A 23,066-nucleotide genomic window follows, 5' to 3' on the forward strand; every position below is an offset into this window, starting at 1 on the left:
AAAAATACTCGAGAGTGCTGTGTTAATTTTTCTCTGTAAGTCATATAAGCTCATGATTATATTGTTTGGGCTAAGCTGAAAACAAAGGGAAAAAATGATGATCAATGAAAAAAAAATAGCTGAAGTGATTTAAAAAAAAAGCATCCAGAAGGCACAAAACAATGGTAAAAATTGGGGAAGAGGCAAGATTAAGTCAAAGAGCCTTATAAGGATAATGGAAAGTCACTGGGCAGCCAAATAGTCAGAAAGTGTCAGTGGCTTCCTGTTTCTAAGGCTAAGCCACAGGAATGAAGGAAGAGTAGGCTCCAGTCGTGATTAACAGCACAAAAGGCACAATAGTGAGCATGCTTCGGTTCTTCACCTGTGAAGGAAAACCTTGCTACAGCAGCAGCAAATTCTAATGTCAACAGGCAACCAACCAGGGCACTGACCCTCTCCCCAGCAAGGTCACAGAACCAACCCCAGGTGGCACTTCCTAGAGCTACCACTTCTTGCTCTGCAAGGCTTTCTCTTGCAAAACTGCTTGCTCACTCCCAGTAAGCTTCTTTACTGAATGCATGAGAACCCTGACATTCCATGCCCTACCCTCTCAACTAGCTACTACTCTTTTTGCCTGGATGCACTTCAAGTTCACCAGGATCCAAATCAAGCTCACTCTTGGCCTCCTAAATCTCCTTCTCTTCCCATCAGCCCACTGATGGGTTTAAATTCTCGCCATCAACTCCCGGCACCATTATGCTTTCCTCTCCTTTCAGAGAGGCCCTTAAAACCTGAATCTCTCTTCACTGCTGTGGCTGGACACAGCCCATCCTCTCTCACCAGACTGGCAAAGAGCCTCCTGACCACCTGTCTATCTGTCTATTTATCTCTCCCCCTTCCTCCCTCATTCTACTTTTTTTTCTCCACACTGCTTCAAAATTCATCTTCCTAACATAAAAACTGAGTTTCAGTCCAACATCATTAGCATTCAGGGAATATAAACCAAAGTTTTAGTGAGCTATCAGACATATCTATCAGAAATAGTAAAGGCTATTTGATATAGCCTTTATAGATATATAAATATATAGATATAGCCCAATATAGATAAGAATGCTGAAAGATTAGATCATTTATCCACTCCATGGGGGATGGAAATCTGTAGCCACTTAGGAAACAAAAGGAATGAAGTGGGCTGGAGAGATAATACAGCCTGTAGGGCACTTGCCTTCTATGCTGCAGAACTGAATTTGATCCCTAGCTTCACAAAGGGTCCTCCAAGCCCAACCAGAAGTGATCTCTGTACATAGAACCAGGAGTGATTCCTGAGCACCTCTGGGTATGGGCCAGACCCCCTCATCCCCCATCCCCCACAAATAAAGATCTGAAATTTTTCATAAAACTAAACATGCACTCACCATATGACACAGCTATTGCACTCTCAGGCTATTTATTCAGAGACATGAAACCTTATGTTCACACAAAACCTAAACAAGGGTGTTCAAAGCAGCTTGATGTTCAATGGCCATGATCAGACATAACTCATATCCAACAGAGATGAACAGTTCAACCAACTAGGTGTATCTACCACACGGAAAACTACTCACCACAGTATGAAGGGACTGTTCACACATGCCATAAATGAGCTCAGCCTTAGAAGAATTATGAAGAAATGAGTAGAGAGAAGGAAAGCTACTTATATAGCATTTGTGAAATGACAGAAATAACAGGGATAATATACCATTATGTATATGTACCACAGTTTCAGATGAATGGCTATAGAAACTATGGTTTATACACAATGGAATATTATGCAGCTGTCAGGAGAGATAAGTCATAAAATTTTCCTACACATGGATGTACATGGAATCTATTATCTATTATTAGGAGTAAAATAAGTCAGAGAGAGAGAGAGACACACACAGAATAGACTCAATCATTATCTATGGGCTTCAAGAATAATAAAATACATTATTGAAATAATTCCCAGAGATGAGTGTTAGAAGGACCAGCTCACCACTTGAATGAAGCTCATCACAAAGAGTGGTGAGTGCAGTTAGAGAAAAAAATACACTGACAACTATCATAACAATGTCAATGAGTGAGGGAAGTAGAAAGTCTGTCTCAAATACAGGTAGATGGGGAGGGAGATGGGAACATTCATTGGTGATGGGAATATTGCACTGGTGAAAGGGGGGGGTGTTCTTTTTATGACTGAAACCCAACTACAATCATGTTTGTAATCAATGTTTAAATAAAGATATAATAAAAAAGAAATAACAGGGAGACCAAACTGGGACTTGCCAGAATTTGGGTAAATAGAAAAAGGGTGGCCATAGCTAGAATGTGGCAGCATGAGAGATCCTGATGAATTGGTTTTCTACTGTTTTTTATATGTTTATTTTTGTTTTGTTTGTGGGCTCCACCCAGCAGTGTTGAGGGCCTACTTCTGGCTCTGCACTCAGGAATTAGTCCTGGCAGTGCTCAGGGATTATATGGGTTGCCAAGGATCAAACCTGCTCAGGTCCCAACAGGGGTTTCTATTTTGATTGTGATGGTTAACCCATTGGAAAAGTTGCAGGAAGCTTCAGATAATATATGTGTTAATATGCTTACATTAATCATGAAGTATTAATAAGATGGATGGACTGGATCACTGGTAATCAATACTTTTTTGTTTATTTGTTTGGGGGCCACATCCAGCAGTGATCAGGGCTTACTTATATCTGGCTCTGTTCTCAGCTATCACTCCTGGTGGGGCTCTGGAGACCATATATGGTGCTGAAGGTCAAACCTTTGCTGACTGCATGCAAATAAATGCCTCATTCCATGTACTATCTTCACAGCTCTAATCACTATTCTTTTGTGACACTATATCGTAGTTGTACAAGTTATGCAAGATCTTACTGGCAGAGGGGAAGCTGGTTAAAATAGAGATGGCCTATTTCCGTATTATTTTTTATTTTATTTTTTTTTTTAGTGGTTATGGTACTTTTATTTATGAGAAAAATTTGGGTTTGAACATGAAACCAAAATGATTGCACTGGGCACCACCAGAAGTTGTCCCTGACTGTAGATCCAGAAGTAAATCCAGTAAGATTCTTTAGAATTTTTCCTTTTATTTAAACACCATAATTACAAAGTTGTCGTTATTGGGTTTCAGTCTTACAATGTAAACCACCTTTCACCTATGAACATTTCCAGCCACCAGTGTCCCCAGTTTAACCAGCCTCCCTTGCCTGACACTGAGACAGGAATTTAACATCTCACCTCTCTTTCTCTCCGTATTATTTTTAACGAATGTGCATGAACCATAGTTAACATAAACACAACACACACAAACACACACACAAATAAAAAACAACTCTTTTTTTCTTTTCAAAAATCAACAACTTCCGTATCTTTACAGTGCCCAGAGTCCAAGATTTCTAGACTTTGCTTCCATAACAAACACTAGCCAATGTTCTTCACCATTTTCTGACTGTGGTCCCCTTTTAAATCTGGCTTTTTTTTTTCCCCTCCTAAGTCCTGGCAGTGCTCAGGACTTATTCCAGGCTCTGCATTAAAGGATTACCCCTGGCAGGCTCAGGGGATCTTATAGGATGCCAGTGATTAAATTCAGGTGGGTTGTGTGCAAGGAAACACTCAACCTGCTATACTAGTGCTCTGCCCCAAACCTATCTCTCCTTTCTCTGATGTCCCAGTCCTTCCAGTCAACATCTTAGTTTCGTGCTGTAGCCCCCAGCTGAGAAAACCCACCTCTATCTGCCAGCCTAAGCACACGCTTGGTGTAGCAGGCAACATTTTCTCTGTATCAGCTTATTTAATTCTCAATAATTGATCCTGCAAGTTAGATTCCACAGGTCAACATTCACCTAATTCACCTAACTCAAGAAGGCTGAGTCCACAAAAGTGGTTTTACCACACCAGAGCCTAATCATCACCTGAAGCAGTGGTTACCTTGATAACCTTTCCCAGACTTGAGAGCTGGACTAAGAGTGCCACACTTTCAGAAAGGAGTCACTGGATGCACAATGAACCTATGAGCTAGACATGAGAGCTTAAAAAGCCAGTTACAGAGCCAGCACCTGAAGGATTTGACACTGGGTCCATAAAATCTATGTTTCTCCAAAGTTAGGCCTGCAAAGACAAAGAATTGTTTAATACACAGTCAGGACAAAATAAACCGAGGAAGGATAAAATATTGATTCATCTGACAAAAGTTCCGCTACTCCTAAGGCTAAATAAAACTAGAATCAGCCACCACAACGCCCAGAACCTTCTCAAAGTTTCATGGGCCAGATACATGAACCCAGACCTCAATTTCCTCAAAAACCTCAAACTAGTCACCTCCATGCTCCTTAGTAGCTATGTTGCCATTCAAGAAAAGGTATGCTTATTCCTCAAATAGAGATGTTCTTGGGGTCAAAGCAATAGTCCAATGGGGAGGGAGCTTGCCTTGTAGAGCCAGAATAAGTACTACCAAATGTGGCCCCAAAACCAAAAGAGAGAGAGAGAATTTCCTTTAAGTACTCTGTATCACTTATCATCAAGAAATAAATATCAAAGCAACAATGAGATATCATCTCACACACACATGACTTCTTCAGCCAACTTCAATCTAGAGAAAACTAGATTATTGGGGGGTGGAAGTGAGCTCACAACCAGCAGTGTTCATGGATAACTCCAAATGGTGCTCAGGGAATTATTCAGGGGAATGAAGTCAAGGTTCCTGCATACAAAGTATGGGTTCCAATCCTTTAAGCATCTCTTTAATTCAAAAGGGTCATTTACACACATGGATTTACTAGAAAAACTACAGATTATACTGTGATCTACAACCGTTCCAAGTACGCTCTGAAATCCAAGGGATTTTCTCCAAAGGATTTGACATTTTATTTTTGTTGGCTAGACCTATTGTGCTCAGGAGCTATACATGCAAGCTATAGAAAACCCTGAAGGGGACCCTGGAACCATAATATAGTAAATAAGGCACTTGCCTTGCATGCTGCAGACCTGGGTTCAATCCCCGGCATTCCATATGGTCCCCTAAATCATCGGAGTAATTCCTGAGTGCAGAATCAGGAATGAGCCGAGTATTGCTGGGTATGGCCCAAAAACAAAGACCAAAATAAGCAAGCCCGGAGGAGTATGTGGTCTGGTGCTGCGATATCTTAACATGTGTGTTCCAGTCTTGAGTCATCTCTCTACCCACTATTTGTATTTGAATAGGTTATTGGGGAGGGAGGAACACTTGGAGGAACTCCAGGCTTACTCCTGGCTCTGTACTTAGGGGTCACTCCTAAAGAGGTTTGAGGGACCATATATGGTCCCAGAAATTGAACCATGGTCAGTCATGTTTAAGGAAAGTACCTTAACCCCTGCCCTATTTCACCAGTGCCAGCATTTCTATTTTAAACACAGACAACAGAGGCAGGTAAAAAAAGTTTGTTCGAGTTAAATGAATTTACTGACTCATATGTCTTTTGCTTCTTCCTTAACCTTCCACTAAATCTTTGAAGTTTCTTCTCTTAGCCAAAATCATTTCAGAAGCATCAAAGGAGGGTATGAGGGGAGAATATAAAAAGGCAGAACTATATGAAAGGTTGAACAGTCACCACTCCACTCTATAAAAGCTATAAATTCAGGAATGACTTAAGGCTAATGAAGAAACTTAAAAAATATACAGCCCGGGGGCCGGAGAGATAGCATGGAGGTAAAGCGTTTGCCTTTCATGCAGGAGGTCATCGGTTCGAATCCCGGCGTCCCATATGGTCCCCCGTGCCTGCCAGGAGTAATTTCTGAGCCTGGAGCCAGGAATAACCCCTGAGCGCTGCCGGGTGTGACCAAAAAAAAAAATATATATATATATACAGCCCAGGGTTGCAGATAGAACCAGGGTTAAGGGACTTGCCCTGGATGTGGCCAACTCTGGCTCAGTCCATTGCATCACATAGGATCCTCCCAGCACCATCAAAGGTGATCCCTGAGCAGAGAGCCAGGAAAAAATCCTGAGCACCGTCAGCTGTGGCAACCTGCTTACCACACACACAAGAAGGTGAGTGTGTGGAGTTAAGAGAATGCCCTCAGATAAGGAAATACTGACCCGTAAATTCCTCTTGTAGTTGGAGTCCTCGCCATCTCTGTGCTGTCCAGAAGTGCTGGCCCTGTCTTGGGGGTTTCTGTAACCAGGACTGGGGATGATAAACTCCTTTCCTATGTCAATATCCTTCATCGTCTCAGTGAACGTGCCAGGGCGCAGACACTCTGGCTTTCTGGAGAACTTCTGAAACAAAAGATTCAGCATGAATAGGTTATTTCCTAAACTGGGCTTCATCAATCAGACACAAAAGTGCCCTCAAGTAGGAAAAAAGGGTACAAGTATTCATATTTTCAACGTTCAAATCTATAAAAACTATTGTCAAATATCATTTCATTTGTGTAGTTTCTTGTTTGTTTGCAGCATTGCAGTTGGAACTCAGAAACTCTCACCAATGAAATACTGCCCCTGCTTCCACTTCATTGTTTTAAAAGGAGAGGGGAAAATAAATCATTAATAGGGCCAGAGAAATAGCACAGCTGGTAGGATGTTTGCCTGGCATGTGTCAGACCCAGGTTTGATAAGTGGCACCCCATGTGGTCCCCCAAACTCTTTAGGAGAGATCCCTGAGTACAGTCAGAAATAATTCCTGAGCACCGAAGGGTGTGCCCACCCCACAATATCACTGTAATAGAATCAAGAATGCCCTCTTCATAGCCCCAAAAGAGGAAAAAGAAAAAGAAACAATAAAGGAAAACGTGACTTCTTCAGCCAAGTTCAAATCCAATATATAGGCTACAAAAATAAAAGACTTTCTAGAAACAATTTGTTTGTTCCAAGCATTACAAATTCCAAAATCAATTTTACTCCATTAAAACGGAAAAAAAAATTCTTATTAAACTTTACTAAAACTTACAAAATACTCATTCTACTCATGATTGACAGATCCCCTCTCTGCGTATTTATACTTAGATAATGGGTAACTCCATGAAATTACATAGCTAAAGTGGAAAACAGCATTTCATCTTAACACAAAAATAAATTCCTCTTAAGAAAGTTTGAAAGTGCACGGGAAGTATTCTAAAATTAGACAGTGGTAATGGCTGCACAATTTGGTGACTATCTAGGTGAAATCACTCAAGAGCATCACTACAAAAGAGTGAGTTTCACAGTCATTTATATCCTAATAAAGTTGCTTTAAAAAAGATAATAACAAGGACCAGAAAGAAAGTACAAGGTTAAAGGCACTGGCCTCACAAAGGGCTGGTTGGGTTTTGATCCCCAGCACCATGCAATGTACCCCAGCACTTCCAGGAGTGATCCCTGAGCAGAGAGCCTAAACAATGCAGGTGTGACCCTAAAACCAAAATAAATGAATATATACAACTCTGTAAAGGATTGGGAATATGGCACACATAACTGAGCATACAAAGGGCATGCATGAAACCTTGAATTTGATCTCCGATCCCAGGCACCACACCTGGTCCCAACAAACAAATAAAAATTTAAAACAAAAGCCCTTTTTAAAAAAAAGAAAAAGGCTGTTCAACTTAATTTTGCCTAGTATCTTCCTAAAACCTTTTCTAACACTTAGCTTGCTTGGGTTCCTCTAACCAAGGCTCTGTATCTACTCTGATCACTTGTGAAAAAATGAACCGCATACATCTCTCTCCAACATTTTCTCCACTGTTTGAATATGTTCAAGATACAAGCCTTTAAATACCATACTGCCCAGAAATTAGGTAGATGTGTGCTGTTTTTTCGATTCCATAAATTGCTATTGATTTATGGAGCTCTCTCTCTCTCTGCCTCCTGTCTCTCTCTCTGCCTCTCTCTCTCTCTCTCTCTCTCTCTCTCTCTTTCTCTCTCTCTCTCTCTCTCACACACACACACACACACACACACTCACTCACACACACTTCACAGTCAAAATTCTAAGAAATTCATTTTAGAGTATCTGGGGGGAAAAGGGAGCTACTATAAATAAAAATTAAATTAAATTAAAAGCCTACTATTATAAATATAGGACTCAACCACCTGCATAGAGATGTGTTGTTTCCTTGCAGAAAGCAAGCTTGGCTTCTTGCCTCACTGGAGCCTGGCTCAAATACCCTGAATGGATACTGTTAAGTTACTTACAAAGAAAAGTCACCTTGTCCAAAGACAAACTGCACCATACACGACTGAGGCTTACAACCAGGAGCACAGCTATCACTAAGACCTCATTAAGCTTCACTATAAACAGACCTGGCACCTGCCAGGGTCCCTTAAGCTGGGATACAGCCACAGATCGGAGTAATCCTTGTTCCAGAGATCCCAGACATTGGACCTTTCCCTCTGAAGGCCTCCTAGTCTAGTGGATGGCGCCAAAGTGGAAAAAAACAAAATCAAATCAATCTTATTTTGCAAAAACAAGGTAGAAGCAGGAACAAATTTGGAAGGGAGGAGGCCAAAGTAACTCAAGCATGCCACCAAATATCATAAAGGAAGCACCTCCCCCTCGGTTTCTCTGCCTAAGAAAGCATAAAAACCAGGGTTGCATTCCATCCTGTCCTGGCAAGTAATTCTATGTGTGTGGGATGTGTGTGTGTGTGGGGGGGGTGCAGTGTTGCATTACTTCTAATACTCCCGTGGCTTGAATGTCCTGGGAAAACAGGCTGGGCCTTGAACCTGCACAAAGCTCCTATCTTTGGTCTTGGCCTTGGATTTGGGAGGATTTCACCTGATGTGAAATCTTGCATCAGGGATGTAAGAGAGAGCGCCCAGCAATGGAAGCCAGCCAACAGGAAGTTTCAAAGGGTTAAGAGACCCAAACCTCAAGCAATCATTAATTAGGGGTGTTTGGGCGGGAGGAGGAGGAGGAGACTATGTGCATTTCCCTATTTTCGCTGTTTCCCTTAGAGTTGTTAAAAGTTGTTTTCTTTCGCTTACTTGCCTCCTTGAAAGAGGACATAGGAAGAATTTAATCTTTATGTTGGTGGCAAGCAGCATTGTAGCTCTCAGTATAATCTAAATGGCCAAAACCCCAAAGAAGCATCTGGGCTCCAAATCACCAAACAAGAGTGGGCTCCAGGTCAGTTAACTTGCTTATTTTTTTTTTAAAGCAAAGACTTTAAAAGCCCTTTAGTGATAAAAGTGGCTGCTCTGTGCTGCAGGCTAAGAGTGGGCAGGGGTCTGTAAGAGATTTGTAAGAGCCCCAACTTGCCAGACTGGTGTTTCCAAATCCCTTTCCCAGTAACATTCCTTCCGGAGGTTTCCAGCACCTTAGGAATCCTGCTGTAGGCTCTGAAGCTACTTGGGAAGCCCAAATATCATGCATTACCCTCCTGCCATCCACTTGTTGGGCTTCCACACCCTTCTGTACCCTGTCATTTCCCAGAGAGACCCGGTATAAAACTCCTTTTAACACCTCCTGCAATTTGGCAGTTATTCAGGGATCCATCTGCCTGCTGCCTTGCCCTTAACGGTGCAGAAACCAAATGACCCCTAGGGGTGACACACACACACACACACACACACACACACAGCAACATGCACTTCCTTCCGTGCAGAGTGGGCATTCACTGGGCGAGTCCAGACTCGGCCCAAGTGGTCTGCAGCGCCTGCTCGGGTCACAGCCTCCACTATTTACCTATTTGCACAACTGGGAGCGTTAACTTCTGCGGTTGTACAGGGGCTCAGGCTCCCATAGCAAGCAAGACCTGACCGGGCAAGGCTGCGGGTGTTCTCCCATCAACCTTGAGCGACGGATGCAAGGTCTCCTAAGGGGTCGATCAGCTTGGCCTGGGATACACCCGGGTCCTAGGGCGTTTCCACGGCCGGCTGTGGCCTGGAGAAACAGCCAAAAGGACTCCGACCCTCGGGCCGCGTGCGCAGCGCCTCCTGCTGGCCACAGCCGGGAATGTCGCCAGCACCCCAGAACCCGCATCCCACCCCACCTGCCTGGACCTCAGCACCGGCTTGCACCGAGGTCGGGGCGGGGTGGGAGAGATAGAGCAAGAGAGAGTAAAAAGGAGGCCAGGCTCCTTTTTGCACAGTCTCCGATGGGATCCCGGCTCACAGCCTGCCCACCCGACGAGGAAAGCCCACCTGGACACCCAAAGACCCAGAGAGACGGTGGCAAGCAGAGGCAACCTACCTGGGACCCCCAGCTCCGGGAGGGGGCCGCGCCAGCCACTCGACCATGCTCCGGAGCATCAGCCCCGAAGCAAAACAAGCCTTTATATCGGCATTGGCCGCCCGATTGCGCAGGCGCCCTGCACAAAGGGCCACCCGCACTCTGGGAATTGTAGTCGCTAGTGCGGGAGCCCGCGGCGCGCAGCTCGGCCCAGGACTCTGTTTCCCAGAAGCAGCGCCGAGAGATGCTGGTCGGGGTGCAGCGGCCACTGCCTCCCCCCTTCTCCTCCTCCTCCTTCTCCTCTCCCCCGCACTCTCCTTCATTGAGCTCCCATGAGCTGGTCAGCAGTTGTCCTCTCCCTCCGGCCCCCTGTGCGTGTGTGGCCTAGAACGCGGATGGCAGTTGTGGGGGCTCCCCCCCACCTTGAAGGTCACCCTCGCCCCCCTTGTCCCCTTCGCCCCGGCCAGCCCCCAACTCTTATCTAGTTGTGCTTAGTAACGTTTGACTCCTGTTGAGGACATTGCATTCTGCATGCACTCTGGGCGCTGTCCCTCACTCTTATCGCACTGACCCCCACGTCCTGAGCCTCTACTGAACTGACACCACCCCTACCCCCAGTCCCTATCTTCATGAACTGCAAAAAAAAAAAAAAAAAAAAAAAAAACCCAAAGGCTGGACGCTTATGTTTCCTTTTTTTTTTTTTTTATTTTGGTTCATCTCTACCTTCAGCCCTGATTCTGGCACAACTATTTACTCTGTGTTGAGCGCCTACCAGCTGGCTTTTTTTTCCCCCCACACGGTGCTTGTTTTTTATTATCTCCAACCCTATTAGATATTGGCATTTCAGAGACATTTTAGATTTTTTTTTAAAGAAGGCAAAAATGATAACCGTTGCTTCACACGACTGGTGTTCAGAAATAAGTGATAACCCAATGTGTTTTCTTAAACTGGATGGAGTCCGAAATCTATGCAATAGAGTTGAGTCAAGAAACACACAAGATCAGTGACATACATTTTTACAAGTCAGTGGGAATAGAAGAAAAGTCAAGAAACAGCGCTGGACTTCCATATTCACTTGCTATCTATGAAAAATTGAGGATTACTACTATATTACACACACGTACACACATCTATTTCAAGACTGGAAAGATATTACATCAGGGTAGCACTTGCCTTGCGTGCAACGACCAAGGTTTGGTCCCCAGAACCACATATGGGCCCCTAAGACTGCCAGGAGCAATCCCTGAGCATTGCTGGGTGTGGTACAAAAATGGGGGGGAAAATACATTTTAGGTAAATTAAAATACCCAATCATAAAAGGGAAGTCTTTCAAACATTCAACAGAAATAGTACAGCATCTTCATAAATTTGAGAGTAAGGATAAACTTATGCAAGGTACAAAAACATAATAAAATAAACATTTTCATTTTGTTAAAAAAAAACAACACTTCATTAAGGGCCAAAGCTACAAAACAGTAGGTAGGGTATGTGGCCGACTTGGGTTCAATCTCCAGCATTCTGTATAATCAATCCCCTGATCCTCACCAGGAAATCTCTGATAGCAGAGCCAAGAAAAGCCCCAGTACCACCCAGTGAGACACCCTTTACCCCCGTGCCTCAAAAAGAAAAACTATTAAGTTGGAAATTTCTGTACAAGATGCCATAAAATTAAGATGAACCACAAGTCATAGCTAACACAACTTTAAAAATGCAACATTTAAAAATAATTTCTCTGACCCAATAAGAAATGGAAAAAGAGGGGCTGGTGAGGTGGCGCTAGAGGTAAGATGTCTACGCCTTGCAAGCGCTAGCCAAGAAAGGACCGTGGTTCGATCCCCCAATGTCCCATATGGTCCCCCCAAGCCAGGGGCAATTTCTGAGCAATTAGCCAGGAATAACCCCTGAGCATCAAATGGGTGTGGCCAAAAAAAACAAAAAAAAAATGGAAAAAGAGGAAAAGAAAGAAAAGGAAGAGAGGATAGGACCAGAGCAATAGTACAGTTGGTAGGACAATTTGCCTTGCACACAGCACACCAGGGATGAACCCGGTTCGATCCAGGCATCCCATATGGTCCCCCAAGCCTTCCAGGAACAATTTCTGAACACAGAGCCAGGAGTGATCCTTGAACCCTGCTGAGTATGGCCAATAAATAAATAAATAATAAATAAATAAATAAAAGAAAAGGAAGGGAGGAAAGAAAATATAGACAATTGATATGAATAGAGCATCACAAAGATCTGTTATCAATAAAATATGAAAATATAACCAAGCTCACTAATAACCAGAGAAATGCACTGATGATGGAAATGAGACCACTTCATGCCCAGCTGATAGAAAAACAAAAAATCTGATAATACTGTTGTCAATGATCTGAAGATCACATTGCTGGCAGAGTGAGTGCTAATAGATAGAACCAGAATAAAGAGCAATTTGTTTATAGTTAGTAGGTTAGAAATTGACTATATCTTAGAACCCAAGTAGACTTTATGATCCAGAGGCTTGGAGTCCAGAGTTCATTTCTCATTTATACATAAAGAATGTTCCAGAAGGGCTAGAGAGATCATGAGTCATGGTAAATGGGTAAAACATTTGTCTTACACATGAACAACCCAGATTCAATCTCGGCACCCCACATGGTCCTCCAAGCCCTAACAGGAGTGATCCCAAGTGTGAGTCAGGAGTAAGCCCTGAGCACAGTCAAGTGTGACCCCCCCCCCAACACTACAAAAATAAGAATGTACCAGATCTGCCACATGGGTGTCCCAGATCAGCTGGTTCTGCTCTTTGTGGTCCACCAGAGATCCATTGTGATTCAGATTCTGCTCATTGCCACCATCAACCATCCAGATAGAGACAAGGAAAAAAAGAATATAGACCAGGTACCAGTCAGGAATCGGGATGTGTCATTTTCACACCTGTGGTATTGGTGGCAATGTAGTCATATGTACACCTCTAATGAGAGGAAGACTAGGAATGTGCTTCTAACTATGTCACAATGCTGGTTCAGGGGAAGAAGGGAAGTACAGGCTGAATCCAGTCTTCTCCACGGATTATGCCTATCTGCTCTTCATGAGCCTTTTTCAGCAGGCAGGGACTCTGCAGTGAATGAACACATACCCAAAATTACTGGAATGGCTACTTCCGAAGGTAGCACATAGGTATCAACATTCTTGATGCCCAGAGAAGATATGAATGCATTGCCTACATTGAATGCCTTAGGACACTGAGCTTAAAATCTTAAGTTGAGAAATTCCCTAAAGGAGTTTTCCATGCTATACACAGGAAATATAGCCACTGGGCTTTATGTATTATCATGAAAAGAATCAAAATTCCTTTCACAAAAGACCAAATAAATTGATAATAGCATCAGGTGCAGTGGAAATACTCTTCAGCAGTTAAAGATCCAGAGCTGTACTGTATCCACAAGTACACATCTTCAAAACAACATTGAACAAAAGCAAGTTACAAAAATGTCTATCTACGATGGGGGAAGTGTGGCTGAGTTTCATCTCCAGTATAGCATGGAACTCCAGAGCACCGCCAGATGTAGCCCTGGGTCACCACTGGAATGTTGCCTATAGAAAAAAAAATAAACCCAGGGCCAGAGATGTACAGTGGGTAGGGTGCCTGCCTTGCACACCACCACCAACCTGGGTTTAATATCTGACACCCCATACAGATTTCTAGGCCTATTAAAAGTGATCACTGAGTACAGAACCTAGAATAAACCCTAAGTACTGCCATGTGTGGCCCAAAACCAACCAACCAAACAAACAAACAAAAAAGATAAAGAAAATATAAAAAATATATATACATATAAAATTACTCTGGGCATGGTAAACTAGTTCAAGTACAGTTTGTTACTTCTGGTGCTGGTGGAATGTACATGAAATCAGAGAGAAATATAAAAAAAATTGTTCACCTTTTTCTTTTTAAATCTCCTTTTATTTATTTATTTTAGTTTTGGGGCCACATCTGGTCAATACTCAGGAGTTACTCCTGGCTCTGCTCTCAGAAATCACTCCTGGCAGGTACAGGGGGTCTTATGGAGTGCTGGGAATTGAACCTGGGTCCCTCCTGGGTTGGACACATGCAAGGCAAATGTCCTATCTCTGTGCTATCACTCCAGCTTATCTTTTCTTTCCTTTAGTAAAGACAGATGATGCGACTTTTTCCTCAAGAAAATAAAACCAAAACCTTCTTCAAGTTTTTCTCATAGGAAGACCCTAATTAAAATATTCCATTTGAGTAGTATTAGGCACTCCCCATCACCTAATGGTAAGATGAAATTAGAAGACACTAAGTCCTTCATATATGCAAAAACCAAGATCACTAATTACAAAAGACTAACTTTGACAAGCGCAACTGGGCAGAACTTTTTTTGGGTCCAATAAGAAGGACCCTAGCCTAGGCTTCAGCCTAGGATTTGAACAAAAACCAAGATCTTTAATTCCAGAGGTCTGACTTTGACAGCTAAGACTGAACAGAACTTCTGGAACCATAAGGAAAGGCTATATATATATATCCTAGGCTTCGTCCTAAAGTCTGTGCAAAAACCAATATCACTAATTACAGAAAACTGACTACAACAACCGTGACAAAGCAGAACTTCTTGAACCATAAAGACACTATTGTAGACTTCATCCTAAGACCTGTGCAAATACCATGATCTCTAATTACAGAGGACTGATTTTGTCAGCCACAACTGAGCAGAACATTGCCTGGCACCATAAAAAGACCCCTGAGTTCAATAATGAGCATATCTGGAACCTGTAGTTGTTCCCATGGCAGTATGCTTCAAGGGTGGAGAAACCTTGTATCTCTTAGGTCAAGGGAATTCCCTTTCAAATTTCCCCAATACTTATTGTGCCTATGCAAAAAAAAAAAAAAAAAAGGTACAAAACCTCACCACACCTCTTCCTTTATTTTTCTTTTTTGTTGTTAGTAGTTATTTATTGTAGCTGTTGTGTATTTTGTCACTGCTTCTTCTTCGTTTTTTCTCTTCCCCCCTCCCTTTCCTGATTTTAAATTGATATTGATAGATCCTAGATGAATTCCTCCCAGCTTTTTTTTTCCCAAACAAAACTACAGAATTTGAATCATCTTGTTCTGCCTCATAAATTAAAGAGGAAAAAAAAAAAAAGAAAATACCAGGAGCAAACAGTCACATGAACATTGAAGTGTAAATAAATAATGATCAGGCCTAAAACCAAACCCAAAGTCAACAACAACAGAATCAAGATCTATAACAAACAAAGTGGGACAGGTTACACTAGCAGTCCAGGAGGCAAAAAGGGCAAATGGGACTCATGCTGGGAACAGAGGCAAAGGGAAGTCAACACTGGTAGTGGGAATTGCCCTAATTCACTGTCACTATGTATCTTAAATATAACTGTGAAAGACTTGTAATTCACATGGGTCTCAAAAAAAATTATTAAAAAGCATTTTCCAGTTGAAAGATTTTTTTCCCCAATTCAAATGCTTATTAAGCAAATGCTTTATAGTTCTTGTAGGAAAGTTAGGTTGTAATATTTCTAGAGGAAACTATTGCAAAAGACAATTGAATAAATATATAGCAATATACATCATTCCAACATATTAAAACATAAAATCCTCCAGAGCTTTTAATAACTAGGAATAAATTAACCACCAGAATTTTACTGTCTTTGGGGAAATGAATCAGTTTAACATCATCTTTAATCAATAATATGCCCTTCTAGAAAATTTAAGATCCATTCCATTCTAATATGCTAATATTCACTTTTTTATATTTTATTTATTAAGAAATGACTGGTTGAAATTTAATTAAGCTTAGATATAGATAGCCAAGTAGTTCTAATGACAATTACTTTACTTTCTTGTTACTTTCTTGTTTCAAGTATTGAAAAGATTTTAGTAGGGGGCGGCCAGAGAGGTGGTGCTAGCAGTAAGGTATCTATCTGCCTTGCGTGCACTAGCCTAGGACGAACCGTGGTTCGATCCCCCAATGTCCCATATGGTCCCCCAAGCCAAAAGCGATTTCTGAGTGCATGGCCAGGAGTAATCCCTGAGCGTCACCAGGGATGGCCCAAAAACAAAACAAAACAAACAAACAAAATATTTTAGTAGAGCCAGAGTGATAGCATAATGAGCTGAGCACGTTTTTTCTTGCAGAAGACCTGAGTTTAGTTTCTGACACATTTGGTCCCCAAGTTCCACTGAGGAAAACAAATCCCAAGCACAAAGCCAGGCGTCAACCCAAGACCAATAGGTGACATCTAAAACAAACACTATCAGAAAAAACCACTTCTGTCAGTGGGCTTATGTGAAATTAATAGAATATATTATGTTATTATAATTATATTTTATAATAAATGAATTTTAAAATAGAATTATATATTGAATATTATATTGTTGTATATATTTGAATTTTGGACAAAACCTGGAAATGTTTAGGGCTTATTCCTGGTTCTGAATACAGGACTTCACTCCTAGCAAAGCTCAGGGGACCATATGTGGTGCCAGTATAGAATCCAAGTGGGCTGTATACAAGGCAAATGCCCTACCCACTATACTATATCCCTGGGCCTATATAATATAGTTTATAAAAATATTCTCATATGTATGATAATTCTCATATGTATTCTCAAAATGTATGAGAACCCCTGAATCACCTCTGTCTATATCCAGTTGAATGATGAAAAGTTTCCTTCATTATTTCTCAAGCTACCTAGTCAATACAAACTATTACTTCCAACCATATCTCCCCAAATTTATATAGCTGATACAAACTAGAAAGCTCCTAAAAGATTCTTGAAACACTTCACACATATTAATATCAGGTTTGGGAATAAAGAAAATGGATGAACACTGTTGTGGCCCTGTACCAGATGTCAAGACACCATGGTATAGTTTTGGAATCTGAGAAGGGCCTGGGCCAGATCTACACTGAACCATTTACATGATACAGACCTCTTCTGGAAATATGTATGTTGTACAATGCTTTAGGGGTGACATTCTCAAACTCTTGGGCTAAATGATCTAAGTACAACTCATAATTGTACATATTTTAAAGTAACATTAATGTTGCATAGCGTGCTAAGTATAAAAGTTCATTCAATACTTGACAGATACATTAGAACTGTAGCAGACCCATTTCCGGCTTTCCTAGGGCCTGAGTTCCTAGGGCTGGAGAGATAGCATGGAGGTAAATTACCTGCCTGTAAATTATAACTGAGACAATAGGATCCCAGCAATAGGATGGGAGTCACTGTAGAGAACTGACTCTACCACTGCAGTGGGGAGAGAGAAGAGATCAAACCAATGAGTGCAGGTGTTGGGGGGAAGCAGAGACAGGGCCTTGAAAAGACCATGTTATAGTTTTAGAATAAGAGTTAAACATTGCATATTTTATTTGTGGAGCAGTTGGACATCCAGCAGTGCTCAGGGCTTACTCCGGGCTCTGTGCTCAGGAATCACTCAGAAGACCATATGCAGTGCCAGGGATCAAACTGTGGTTTGTCCATGTGCAAGGCAAACACCTTATTTACTGTACTAACTCTTAAGCCCTCAAAGTTGCACATTTTTTGTTTGTTTTTGGGTCACACCCAGTAGCAGTTAGGGGTTACTCCTGGCTCTGCATTCAGAAATTGCTCCTGGCAGGCTCGGGGACCATGTGGGATACCAGAGATCAAACCAGGTCTATCCCAGATCAGCCACATGCAAGGCAAATGCCCTATAGCTGTGCTATTGCTCTGGACCAAAAGTTGCATTTGGGGGGGGGGGGTCCACACCTGGCAGCGCTCAGGGGTTACTCCTGGCTCTATGCTCAGAAATTGCCCCCGGCAGGCTCGGGGGACCATATGTGATGCCAGGATTCGAACCACCATCCTTGTGCATGCAAGGCAAATGCCTTACCTCCATGCTATCTCTCCAGCCCCAAAAGTTGCATATTTTAAAGGGGTTAATGGCTTGAAGATTGAGACACCAAAATTGCTTTTTTTTTTCCTAAGCCACAATGTGGCTGGTCAGCTGAAAAAGCAGTGGAAGCAGCTAGGATGAACAAGAAGAATCTATCAAGGAGTGTAAATTATATATATAACCAGGTGCTAGATGGGTTTGAGGAATAGATGAAGTGGAGGGAAGCATAAAAGTCAAAGCCACAGAATTTCATGATAGTGGTCTGGAAAAGAAGAAGACAAAAGGAACACCTGAGTTTTCCGTTGCACAATTGTGTGGATGGCAGAACCACTCACTGACAGGCGCAGTATGTCACAACATCCTAGCTCGTCGTGAGCTGGGACTGCTCTAGCAACCACCCACATTTGCGGTGGCACTCCTGCTGAAGTGTCTGTCAGCTAGCAAGACCACAACTTCTCTTTGCCGACCCACGCTGCTATAAAAGTTATTTTCGGGCCCGGAGAGATAGCACAGCGGTGTTTGCCTTGCAAGCAGCTGATCTAGAACCTAAGGTGGTTGGTTCGAATCCCGGTGTCCCATATGGTCCCCCGTGCCTGCCAGGAGCTATTTCTGAGCAGACAGCCAGGAGTAACCCCTGAGTACTGCCGGGTGTGACCCAAAAACTAAAAAAAAAAAAAAAAAAAAAGTTATTTTCATGGAATGAGAGGCATTTATTTTTCACTTTGGGTCTCTCCTGCTGGTGGTGCTCAGAGCTTACTCCTGACTCTGTGATCAGTCATTATTCTATGGGCTCAGAGGTACCCTGTGGTACCCAGAATCAAACCTAGATCAGCCACGTGCAAGACAAGTGCCTTAAGTCCTGCAATAACTCCCAGGTTGAATGATAATTTTAAAAATTAAATCTGGGACCAGAGAGATAGCACAGTGGTAGCACATACCTTGCATGTGGCCAACCTGGAAGGGATCCCAGTTCGATTCCCTGCATCCCATATGGTCCCCCAGCCTGCTAGGGGAGATTTCTGAGTGCAGATTCAGAAGCAATCCCTGAGCATGCCAGGTGTGGCCCAGAAACCAATCAGTCAATCAATCAATAAATAATTTTTAAATAAAAAATTAAAATTAAATCTACTAGGAATTAAGTCTGGGCCTTCTACATGCAAACATTATATTCCAGCCCCTTCACAGCATTTTAAATCAGGCAAGAACTATTTACACAGTACCTGTTTGTGCATGTACATTATAAGTAATATTACATATTCACTTTACAAAAGAAAGAATTACACTTGTGCCTTTGTAATAAAAACTTTCTACAATGAACAGAGTAGTAGAGTGAAATAAGGAATTGTTTTTAAAAGATCTTAAAGTGCTATTATGTTGAGATTAACTATTAAATTGGCCCTACAAAATAATATATATATGCTCAAAAGTGAACTGGAAAAGGAACTCTGGGCTTGTAGATGGGGATGTAAATTGATGCTAACTATGTGGAAAATGGTATGGAGATTTCTTTAAAAAAAAAAAAACATAGGCCCTGAGCAACAGTGGGTAGGGCACTTGCCTTGCATGCAGCTGACAAGGTTCAATTTCTGGCATCCCATTTGAGTCCTTTTTGCTTAGGTTCCCTTGAGCCTGTCAGAAGTATTTTCTGTGCAAAAAGTCAGGAGTAATCCCTGATTGCAATTGAGTTTGGTCCAACCTCCCCCAATTAAAAAAAAAATAGAAACACCAGATTCCTAGGCATTTATACAAAGTATAAGAAAACACTACTTTGAAAATATATTGGCAGCCCTATATTCAAAGCCACACTATTCACAATAGACAAAACATAGAATTCATGTTATGTCATCAGCTGACAACTGGAGAAAGAAACTGTGGAAGGAGCCAGAGCAATAGTACGGCAGGTAAGGCACTTGCCTTACAGGGAGCCAATCTAGGTTCAATCTTTGGCACCACATATGGTCCTCAAGCACTGCTTGGAGTGAGTTTTGAATGCAGAAGCCAGGAGTAACCCTGGAAAGTTGTATCTGTAGAGCCCCCACACACACACACAAAAAAAAGAAGAAAGGAATGAATGAATGAACAAACAAACTAATGAACTGTGGTAAGCCATGGAATCCTACTCACCCTTTTTTTTGGGGGGGGCACACTCGTTTTGATACTCAGGGGTTATTCCTGGCTAAGCACTCAGAAATAGTTCCTGGCTTGGGGGGACCATATGGGAGTCCGTGTGATCGAACCGCGGTCCTTCCTTGGCTAGCGCTTGCAAGGCAGACACTTTCCCTGTAGCGCCACCTCACCAGTCCCACCCTTTTTTTTTTTTTTTAAGATGAAATTGCACCCTTTAGAACAAAATGCATGAATCTGCAGGTGATTGTTCAAATGAAAAAAATAAGGAAGAGAAAGACAGTTACGGGCCCGGAGAGATAGCACAGCGGCGTTTGCCTTGCAAGCAGCCGATCCAGGACCAAAGGTGGTTGGTTCGAATCCCGGTGTCCCATATGGTCCCCCGTGCCTGCCAGGAGCTATTTCTGAGCAGACAGCCAGGAGTAACCCCTGAGCACCGCCGGGTGTGACCCCCAAAAAAAAGAAAAGAAAGACAGTTACTAAGTGGTTTCACTCAAAAGTGAAATAAGAATTACTAAAACAGGCTGGAGAGATAGCACAACCTAGGGCATTTGCCTTGCATACTGCTAACCTGGGAGAGACCCAAGTTCGATCCCTGGCATTCCATATGGTCTCCCGAGCCTACCAGGAGTGATTTCTGAGTGCAGAACCAGGAGTAACCCCTGACTGCCACCGGGCTTGGCCCAAAAACAAAAAGGAAAGAAGGAAAGAAGGAAGGAAGGAAGGAAGGAAGGAAGGAAGGAAGGAAGGAAGGAAGGAAGGAAGGAAGGAAGGAAGGAAGGAAGGAAGGAAGGAAGGAAGGAAGGAAGGAAGGAAGGAAGGAAGGAAGGAAGGAAGGAAGGAAGGAAGGAAGGAAGGAAGGAAGGAAGGAAGGAAGAAAGGAAGGAAGAAAGGAAGGATTACTAAACAAATGATGGGCCGAAGCAATTTTATAGCAGGTAGGGGCATTTGCCATGTATATGACTGATCTGAGTTCTATCCTGGGCACTCAATAAGGTCCCTAGAGCACCACTTGGGAGTGAGCCTTTAATGTTGAGCCAGGGGTCATTCCTGAGCACTACCAGATGCGGTCCCTAAACAAACAAACAAAAAACAACAACCAAACGACAACAACAAAGAACTAAAGCAAATGAAACAGAGAAAAACCCCACAAATCTAAATTTTAGTCTCTAAAAACGAGGGTTATAGTGGGAAAGGGTTGGGTTAAGAGGATTGAACAAAAGAGTCTCTTTGGTGGAATGGGTCTGAACTTTGGTGGAAGAAATGATGTCAATTATGCTTTTATAGTGTAAAGCCAAACCTCTAAAATTCCATGATATAGTAAGCCAATTTAAAAAATGATTAAATTAATTCCTGCTTTAAAAAATAGAAGGAAATAATAACATTTATCTTATATGAGCAAAACAACACTATTATCCCTTTAGTGTACAAATTTTGTAGTGTTATATGTATGTAATTTGAACATTTAATTTTAAGGAGGAAGACGAGCTATATGCATAAGGGTTTAATACATGGTTTTATAAATAGACATACTTAAGTAATATTATATTATAAATAATTTAAGTCAGCATCAGGGTTTTTAGAGAATTGTTTTCTTTAAAAGCACTCTGAGGGGCCTTGGAATCTTTCTGTGGTAAAGTACCCACTTTGCAAGCACATGGTATAGGTTGAATCCCTGGGGCTACCATGTGCACCAAGCAAAACTGGCACCTGTGCTGTCTGTGATCCCCAGCACCACAGATACTTTCCAGCTGTATCACAGCTGTGAACTTCCCAATGAAAGAGGCATGTGTCGATGCAGAAAAGTCCTCTGCATTCCTATGTTTATCGCAACACTATTTACAATAGCCAGAATCTGGAAACAACTCCAAGTACCTGACAACAGAAATGGCTAAAGAAACTGTGGTACACCTACACAATGAAGCTGTTAGGAAAAATGAAACCATGAAATTTGTTTTGCATATATGGATATGGAGAGTATTATGCTTAATGAAATGAATCAGGGAGAGAGAATAGACATAGAATGATTGCATTCATCTGTAGGATATAAAGGGGAAAAGGATAGTATGGCAATAATATCCAAAGACAATAGAAACAAGGGTCAGGAGGACCAGTCATTTGTAGGAAGTTTGCCACAAATAGTGGGGCAGTGCAGTTAGGGAAGAGAAGGAACCACTATGACATTGATAGTTGAAATTTATCACTCTGGACAAGAACTGGGTGCTGAAAGGAGATAAAGTGATATGCATGGTAGCCTGTCACTAACAGAAGTGCAAACCACAGTGTCTAAAAAGGATAAAAGGAGGAGAGAAGGTGGTGGGGGGGGGGAGAGAAAGAGAGAGAGAAATAAAATGTCTACCCCAGAGAAGGTTTGAGGGAGAGCAGAGGGAAATTTGGGGCATCAGTGGTGAAAAATATGCACTGGTGAAGGGGGTGTACATTCTATAACTGAAACACTGAAAAGTGCTTATTTAATTAAAAGAAAGTTGGGCCGGGAAGGTGGCGCTAGAGATAAGGTGTCTGCCTTGTAAGCTCTACCATGGAACGGACCGCGGTTCGATCCCCCGGCATCCCATATGGTCCCCCCAAGCCAGGGGCGATTTCTGAGCACATAGCCAGGAGTAACCTCTGAGCATCAAACGGGTGTGGCCCAAAAACCAAAAAAAAAAAAAAAAAAAAGAAAGAGGCATGCATCCTGGAGAACACTCAAAGATGGGTGAACATCTTAGCTGGGAAGGGTGAACCCTGGCAAGCACACATGAGCACCCCAGAGAGCCCTGATGAGCACCATCATCCACATGTGTGAGTGCACCCTAATTCAGAACTGTGTCCCCCAATAAATTTCTATGCAGGTACCACAACTAAAGGAATTCAAGTCATCTCGAGCAAGTGTGTGAGCCCCTCAACCT

General features: G+C 42.3%; 2 protein-coding genes across 3 annotated transcripts in view; one reads left to right on the forward strand and one right to left on the reverse strand.

Annotated features, from left to right (window-relative positions):
- The window catches only part of ABCC5 (ATP binding cassette subfamily C member 5), a 102,160-nt gene extending 91,872 nt beyond the window's left edge, over positions 1-10,288 (reverse strand). For both annotated transcript variants that reach the window (XM_049775811.1, XM_049775813.1), the window contains exons 1-2: positions 10,155-10,288; positions 6,083-6,262 (exon numbers count right to left, since the gene is read on the reverse strand). In XM_049775811.1, the coding sequence (XP_049631768.1) occupies positions 6,083-6,211 (129 nt within the window). In that variant the 5' untranslated portion in view covers positions 6,212-6,262; positions 10,155-10,288. The remainder of the gene's footprint in view (positions 1-6,082; positions 6,263-10,154) is intronic.
- Positions 1-23,066, forward strand: part of DVL3 (dishevelled segment polarity protein 3) — a 324,867-nt gene that overhangs the window by 133,493 nt on the left and 168,308 nt on the right. The gene's annotated exons all lie outside the window — the stretch shown is intronic.

The sequence above is a fragment of the Suncus etruscus genome, chromosome 6 (assembly GCF_024139225.1).
Source record: "Suncus etruscus isolate mSunEtr1 chromosome 6, mSunEtr1.pri.cur, whole genome shotgun sequence".
Taxonomy (NCBI): Eukaryota; Metazoa; Chordata; class Mammalia; order Eulipotyphla; family Soricidae; genus Suncus; species Suncus etruscus.